Source organism: Genypterus blacodes, unplaced genomic scaffold (assembly GCF_046128005.1).
Source record: "Genypterus blacodes isolate CSIRO-AG114 ecotype Tasmania unplaced genomic scaffold, CSIRO-AGI_Gbla_v1 ptg000026l_1, whole genome shotgun sequence".
In the NCBI taxonomy this organism is placed as follows: Eukaryota; Metazoa; Chordata; class Actinopteri; order Ophidiiformes; family Ophidiidae; genus Genypterus; species Genypterus blacodes.
In genome coordinates, this window is record NW_027466839.1 from 79,661 (window position 1) to 88,070 (window position 8,410).

Consider the following 8,410-nt stretch of genomic DNA (forward strand, 5'->3'; position numbering starts at 1 on the left):
TCCAGCTCTACAAAGCTTCCTCCAGGAGAAAGAGAACCAGCAGCAGTAACGTTTTCATTGAAGGTGAAACTAATAGGTATGAATAGGTTACATGGTAAGTTAAGTGTTATGGTAGTAAACATACTGTACATTGGACTCTCCAAAACAGGGACAGCTGCCACTGAACTGGCTCTAACTCATGCTACGGCAAGGTGGTAACAGTGAATAAAAAGCACATAAAACAAATACAATGTAATAAAGGTTGGATTGGATAGTTGTGCCACTGTATGAAGCAGTCTGGTCATTCATTAGCCTTGTCTAACCTCAAGAGTTGCAGTTCTGTACTTTGTGGTGTGTTCAAAGGATCTCCAAAGGCCTGCTGTTATCAGGTCACCTGACTGATCAGCTCCACTAGGGATCTACATTATATTGTATTTGCAACAATTATTAACCACCTTTATGGACAGCTGCAAGAAATGAGTGGCACTCATTTGGAAGGAAGTGCAGAGTAAATTCTTAATGTTTTAGCATGACAATATACATATAAAGTATCAAAGACTAAACTCTTGACAGCTTCCATACACAAATAATAATATTGTGCACTGTGTGTATGTTGTCTCAATGATGTGTGCATGCTATGATGCATACACAAAGAATGGCTGTATGTGTGAGCAATTATGTGTGAACACGTGTAAATTAGAGAAGAGGGTCATTCATGGGATGTGTGTGTGTGTGTGTGTGTGTGTGTGTGTGTGTGTGTGTGTGTGTGTGTGTGTGTGTGTGTGAGTGAGTGAAATTACCCCTTTTCCAACATGCTGTCTGAGGCTTCTGGGTAATGAGGGTTCTGCCAGCTGGATGAAGGCTCTGAGGGGGAGTAAAGGAGGACTTGTGCCTTCCACTGAGTTGTGATGTCTTTGCCAGTTTGCTAAAGCGAACCTTCACCAGGGGCCCTTTGACTCAGGTCAGGGGTGTAACCTACAACATACCTGCTACATTACAGAGCGGTGGGATTGCAGCAAAGGTTCTTTCCTCTCACCCTGCAGTTCAATTTGCTTCTGTGCAGAAACTGAGGCTGGAGTGAATGTTTAATTCTCTCCAGCAACCAGATGTTTCTGGTATCTGGTATCAGTTGGCTAAAGTCCCACACAGAGTCTGAAGTGTCACCTTTCTACTGCTTCAGCACAGTCGGCTTCCGCTCTGCCACACAGATAACCAAGCTGATCCACCACATCACAGCAGGTCTCCACCCTCAACCAGCCACATCGCCGTCAACTCAGGGGCTCGAAAATGTGTTGCCATGCGAACCAAGAGCCCAGAAATGAATAAACAACAACACAAAGAGCCACGATGAAGAGTCTCTCTCGTCCACTGTTACGCTAGGAGCGTCATCAGTGTTTAAATAGTGATCCAGCAGCACAGGAACAGGCGTAGGAGCTCAAATTGTCCATTTTCCATTTTTCAAACTAAGCTCCTTGGGAAGGCGAAGATGATGTGACTGTAAGTGGCTCTTACGTAACGCTGCATTCATTGCATGTTCACACTATTTCACACATACATGCGAACACCGTGTATTCATTTCATGTTATGGTGCACAGAGAGAGAGGGACAGTGTGTGTGCTAAGCTCGTCTGAATGAAGGCCCTGACCCAGGCGCACACTTGTGGACTCTGCACAGGAGATAAGATTAGATCACCCACCCCCCACCCACCCAAGGGTTTCTAGTACAAATACTCATCAAACACTGGTGCAAACACGTGATCACACAATACGAGAAGCACATTGGATTATCTCTCGATTAAACAATGCACCAAGAGATCGACGGGTACACACACCTTCTCCGTTGAAGCACATACGGGTGTTAAGTCGACCAGTAAATATGAATTTCCTGACCATTTTCTGTCCATCACTGATGTCAGATGCTCAAAGTGATCAATAGTAACCGTGTTACCCGTTGCAACTGGCAGAAAGTCAGGGCCGAGTTTCACTATTAGTAATGCAATAACGCCCGTGCTTATCTCCTTATTGCTCCATCTCTGTGCTACAGGGTCCATAATGCTTTATTGGCTGTTAAAAGCTGATAACATGTAGACAAAACCTCTATATTGTCTTTTATTAGTTCAGACAGATATAGGAATTAAAGGATTAGATATCTGGAGAATTGGGTATGTCTGATCTGAGGCCATCTGACTTTTATTAAGATAAGCAAATAGTAAAGTGACATCAGGTCCAGAGCCTTTTGTCTACATCCACAAATTTATTAATATTACAATCTGTGGATCCAATAAAACTTATGAATCTCTTTTATCTAATCATAGCATTCCTTCTCTCTCTCTCTCTCCTTTTCTCTCGTCCTGGCTGCACTGACACACACTGATTTATCATGCTTGTGTTTCAAAGGGTGAACGCTGTCATGTCATTGGCTCACAGCCTGACAACACCCACTCTGCCACGGGGGTGTGAGTGGGGGAGGAGAGACGTGTAAACAAGTGCAGTGATGGTATGAAAGTGGTAAACAAGAGCCCTTAGAGCTGAGCTGGTGGCGTTTTCTGTTGCTAGAGGGGAGAGTCTTCCTCTCTGAATGAGTTAAGGTGGAGTTAGTCTGCTCATGTTCACTCCTCCTTTACATGTGAGGGAATTCATGATGGTGGTGGAGAGCATGGTAAGGAAACAAGCCACCTCCCACCCACCCACCCCCATCCCAGCTCTGACTTGGTCATACTGGACTGATCAGGCCTGCTTGCAGTCGCAAACAACTGACAAGGTCACCTTGAAAACTAGCAAAGACACAAAGACCCAGAACTGTCAGGCTGGAGACCTCCAGGAAAGTCAACATGTGGTTTCAGTGTTTGCCCAAGGAATGTGGACAAGGAAGACGCAGAACAGATGAGGTTTATCTGCAACCACGTGTCACTTTCCACCTTCAAGAGGAAGCTACAGTCACAATTAATAAAAGTGTGTGTGTTGGACAGAAAGACATGTTGTTTTATCAGGATGATTTAGGCTCAATCACTGTTCCAATGTAGTGAACTCTGAAACTACAGCACAGATTTAAAAACGATATTAAAAATAAATCAATTCCAGAAATGTGTCAAGGAAGATTAAATGTTAAAATATTTGCCGCCCATTGTCACACACACTTATTTATATGTTCAAAAGCTTGGATTCGGTAAATGATTGTGAGGCCTGTCATGATTATGTGTTAGTTTAGTTGCTTTAAAACCACAATACTGCACATGGAAGCAGTGTGCAGCACATTAATAACACCTCAGCACACTGGACACTGGAACACACCAGGCTGACGACAACAACAACAACAACAACAATAACAACACGTGGGAATAATCTGAAGAGCAACAACATTCCCTTTGGTTCTTTGTGCCTGTTTGTGCAACAAATAACAGCCGTCTGTGTACAGCTGTTGCAAGGACAACATTTGAACACTAGATGGCGCAAGAGGCCTGCGTAAAGGCAAGGGTGAGACTACCAGATACACGCTGGTGTGCAGCCACATGCTGCAGAGAGCTTCCTGTGAAGACAAACCACTCAAAACAAAGAGACAATGCATCCAGTTACTGAGGATCCAGACATCAACTCACACATTTATCATTTCAATATTGTTTCTGGTAAAATACTTGAGTTAGGAGCTGCATTTTGCCTAATTAATGAATAGATAATCCAAAGTAAACCCCTAATCTAAACTAATCTACATCTGCCAAAGACATACAGCATTAAAGGCATTCTGTTTACTTTATATTGTCTGTTTGTTTCCTATTTAATTCTTGTCTGACAACTGAAATCATCTGATATCTGTTTTCGCACGCGTGTGTGTTTGCGCACGCGTGCTTGCGTGCGAGTGTGTAAACTTGTAGGGGAAGCTGAGAGGTAAAAAGTTGAACAAGTTCCCACGAGAACTTTCCAATCAAGGAAGCTGTGGTTTTGACTCACTCTGCTCACATCTCCTCATCAGCACTTTACACATTTGCTCTGTATACGTTATGCGTGTGTGTGTGTGTACTGTCTCTGTCTGTGTCTGTCAACCCAGCGTGTCAGGTAACCCAGAAGGAAACCCCACAGGAAGTTGGTACAGGTCTAGAGAGGTCAGGAAGAAGTCAGACAAGCTGCTCTCATCAACAAAGTTCAACCTTCGAGACGCCCTGTTAACTGCCTGTCGACCACAACTTGAGCTTTCAGTTTCCTTATGGGAGGAGAGCAGCTGAGATACTTTACACATATATAAACAGCACAACAATATTATGAAGGACTGTACATGAATAAAATGCTGATGTACCAAATTATAGTCCCAGGTATGCTGTATAATATCAGCGTCCATCTTTACAAAACTCACTTTGAAGCCAAACAGTGTGTGTGTGTGTGTGTGTGTGTGTGTGTGTGTGTGTGTGTGTGTGTGTGTGTGTGTGTTTGAACACGGCCCCCAAAAAAACAAGTTTGTGAAGGTGGACCCCGGGTGGACACACACAGCTTTATTTCAAATTCTGTTGGCGACCCCAAAGTGTTCAGAGACGTCAGGTAAGCCAGGTGGCATTTTGTGGACGTGTGTATAGAATCTAAACTCTCACAGAAGAGGAAGAGGAGATTGAGAGGATTCAACAGATTTCGGCTTGATGAAGCACCTGGTCCAAAGAGAGCTGCAAGGACGGCTTCTCCACCCCACTGCAACAGACACACACACACACACACACACACACACACACACACACACACACACACACACACACACACACACACACACACACACACACACACACACACACACAAACACAGCATTCAAGAAGTTATAAAATCAATCAAATGTTGTGTAGATTCACAAATTCCCACACACACACACACACACACCTGAGGACGTAGGTGACACAGAGGATGCAGAGAGGCTGCTGGGCGCCGGTGTTTGACTTGGGGCGACGGACGCTGGGGATGACAGCGCTGTGACTCTCCACCCAGACGTAACCTCCACCTCTCACTAGCATCCTGTACTGACCACTGACTGACTGACTCTTCAGACACACTGCAGGGGGAGAGAGAGAGAGGAAGAGAGAGGAAGAGAGAGAGGTGGGAGGAGATGGAGAGAGACAGAGGGAGGAGAGAGAGAGAGAGAGAATGAGAGAAATGATTATAGGTGTGTGTGTGTGTGTGTGTGTGTGTGTATGTGTGTGTGTGTGTGTGTGTGTGTGTGTGTGTGTGTGTGTGTGCTCTTCTCACAGTTGATGTGACTTTTGCTCAGACAGTTCGTGTCCAGTGTGTGACAGAGGTCATAGATGGAACGGCCAAGGAGCTCATCAGGACTGTAACCTAAAAGCAGCGTCACCCTGCACACACACACACACACACACACGCACTAAGAAATTAGCTCTTGTTCTGCACTCTATGTACTTTGTGTGTGAGCATGCGACTCACCTCTGGTCACAGCGGGTGAACCTCATGTCCATGCTGTGCTGGCTGGTGAAGGTGTGTGTGCTGAGGAGTGTGTGTGAGAGAGGAAGAGGCTGACAGTTGAGCAGCAGGCAGGAGCTGGCAGACGGGGAGTAACACACCTTGATGCGGCCCTGACAGTGGAGAACCTGAGACAAAAGAAAACGTCACCATAGAGGACAAAGCTTTGCGGGCGACATCTTGTGGAGTTCAACTAACCTTCCACATTGCTGACTTGATGTTGACGCTTCTTCCTCTGTGTGTTGCCGCACTCCTCATCCTCATGATAAATTCCCTCTTGGCGCCCCAGGAACCTTCATCTTCAACCCGACAAGACAAGACAATCATTCTTTTCTTTTAATGTCTTTGAAGCAGCATTTGACATAAACTAGGACGCCACAGTTGAAGAAGGAAACACAACCACACACTCACACACTCACACACACACACACACACCTGCTGAGAGGCGTAGGCTGTTCTTGATTTCTTCGTGGTCACATGGGTGTGTATAGTCGTAAACATTCTGTCCCATCAACTCAGCCTGTGCAGACGGTCACAACAGCAACACTGAACTATGCTTTCAACTTTTTACAACTTGAGAAATCTTCAATCGATTCATTATTGTGGAGAAATAAATGTACAAACATAAATGGAAGCGCCAGTGGGGGGTAACACACAGTATGTGGGACCCCAAGGAAAAGCCGGGATCCTTGTTCACGGGTCATACCAGTGTGTGTGTGTGTGTGTGTGTGTGTGTGTGTGTGTGTGTGTGTGTGCACCTGTGTCAAGCCCATGTAATTGCTGACATTGTCCGATAGAAAGATCATGGCTCCATCTGCGGACACGACCATCAGAAAGCTCTCCAGCGTCCTCAGATACATCTCCTCCTCCTTCTCCTCCTCCTCCTCTTCCCCTTCCTGTCCTTCGTCCTTTTCGCTCGTCGCTAAATGTTGCAAACCTCCAGCATTTGCCACCATCGGTGTGTATTTCACTGTGTGACGAGCCTCGCTGGAAACATTACCTGGAAACAGAAGAAAAACTCATTGGTTCGTTTGGCGTTAACGTGTCCCATGGTACGTTTGTGTGTGTGTGTTGGCACCTTTGAGCAGTGTGTGTATGCGTATGTAGCTGAGGGTGAGGCGTATGACTGAGGGCTTGTCCAGGTGGGTTTGGACGGAGGGATGGAGGGGGAGGAGACGGGATAAATCTCCAAACACTTCCGACTCCACCCGCCGCCTCCTCCTGGCCGCCTCACGGCTCACGGCTCTGCAGAGGGAAGAGACGACATCATTCAAACACACGCACACACGTCACCACTGTACAAGTTATGTGAAACTAATTAACATATAAAGAAAGTTACTCAGAGGGAGACATATAGGCTTTAACTTCATAAACAGGCTGACAACAGATAATGGAATTATTTAGAATATTGGTGTTTGGTTACTGCAGCAACCACGTTTACAATCAAAATAGAGTTTAGATTGTTTAACTTTTTGTGGCCTCTTCCTGCTTTTCACGTGTGTGTGTGTGTGTGTGTGTGTGTGTGTGTGTGTTTGTTTTTTGGCGGGCACATTTAAAGCACATGAATATAAATTTAATTAATTTAAACCTTGTCTGCAAAATCTTGTCGTTCAAAAGTGACATTAAGTAAAATAAGGCCTCTATAATCTCACACTGAAATACTAAACACCAGTGAATAAAAAACAAATTCATATGGATACAATCAGAAATTTAACAAAAGTATAAACTGATGCTATATTCTACATATTTTCGTATATCTGTATCAGACGATTACATCATTAGAGAAACTCTTACCTACATTAAGATTCACTATTGCCTCATTCCTGGTAGAAAACGGAATATCAACTGATTGAGTGAGGACAGTGTGGTTAGTAAACTGTCACTATCTGGCATGATGCTTTAACAGATGCCCACTGTGACCACGGTGCCACCACATCACTTCCACATTCTTTAAACAAACCATACGGCAGTACACACACATCGAGAGACGGCGGTTGCCAAGGTGTGTGTGTGTGTGTGTGTGTGCACAAAAAGGTCAAAAACACGCAGAGACGACAGGCCCCTATCTTACCTTCTCTTCTCTCTGTCTGCTGTCATTGTCTCCTGGAGTCATCTTTATCCAGGGTCATGGTTGAAAGCTGGCCCAGAAGTAAGAAGCAACGCCAGCAGGAAGTCACGGCTCAGCTGTGTGAAATTTGCACCAGCGCAGGTGGCCTAATTAATGTGAGACGCCATGAACGCCGCCAAGTGTCACAAGGAAAGTGATCCCCCTGCAGAAAAGATGACTTGAATGGACTCCAAGCAAGCAAGCAAGCAAGCAAGCGCTTCCTCTTTCTCCTCAACATGTGCATCTCTAACAGGCCTCCAAAACTGAGCCAGATGATTGGTCAGCGTACTCCTCCCATACTGCTGTCTGCTGTACAGGCATGCAGACTGCCTCTTCTTCTCTTCTTCAACACGTGTGTATACTGTGTCACACCTGTAATGTGTTTCATCCATTTGATCAAATAACACACGTGTGCAACATTTTGAATCTTTCTACCACAAAATCAGACAAATAGTTCAGCACTTAAGTCAAGTTTTTAAGAGTTTCTACCTTTACTTTGCTCAGTTCAGAGTAAAATCCTGGACTTTATCAAAAAAGAAAGCCTCAGATTCATCAGATTCACTTCATTTCTTTTCCATTTTAATGTTTCTGAAATATCAGGGCTGTTGTGGCAAACTGTTGCCATGGCATCATGATGGGTATTACACCAAGAAGTGAAAGAAACTAAGAGAGTTGAGAAGGATGTCAGGGGAGAAAAGAGGAAGCCACTGTGCTACAGTGTAATGGTGGGAAAGTGATAGTAGAGCGTGCGGTCATTTTATTCTCATTTCCTTTTCCTCAAATATTCAAATAATAAAGCTGACAATGGCACTGGAAGTTGGACATAAAAGCCCAATCTATTTAGGTGAAGTAACCACATGAATGAGAGACGTCAAAA

General features: G+C 44.7%; 1 protein-coding gene across 1 annotated transcript; it reads right to left on the reverse strand.

Annotated features, from left to right (window-relative positions):
- Positions 1-3,466: 3,466 nt before the first annotated feature.
- Positions 3,467-8,265, reverse strand: epas1a (endothelial PAS domain protein 1a). The gene is made up of 9 exons (XM_076143594.1): positions 7,498-8,265; positions 6,505-6,671; positions 6,185-6,426; positions 5,862-5,946; positions 5,625-5,725; positions 5,391-5,554; positions 5,196-5,302; positions 4,833-5,001; positions 3,467-4,649 (listed from the first exon to the last, which is right to left on the reverse strand). The coding sequence occupies exons 1-9, from the start codon at positions 7,521-7,523 to the stop codon at positions 4,583-4,585; spliced, it is 1,128 nt and encodes a 375-aa protein (XP_075999709.1). The 5' UTR covers positions 7,524-8,265; the 3' UTR covers positions 3,467-4,582.
- Between the last annotated feature and the right edge of the window lie 145 nt (positions 8,266-8,410).

What these genes read in the sequence shown, in the direction of transcription:
- epas1a (XM_076143594.1), bottom strand. Translation starts at nt 7,523, where the DNA reads ATGACAGCAGACAGAGAGAAGAGAAG. An exon ending in GCAGACAGAGAGAAGAGAAG is followed by an intron (nt 6,672 to 7,497) that starts GTAAGATAGGGG and finishes TTCCCTCTGCAG; the next exon opens with AGCCGTGAGCCGTGAGGCGG. An exon ending in GAGCAAAAGTCACATCAACT is followed by an intron (nt 5,002 to 5,195) that starts GTGAGAAGAGCA and finishes CTCCCCCTGCAG; the next exon opens with TGTGTCTGAAGAGTCAGTCA.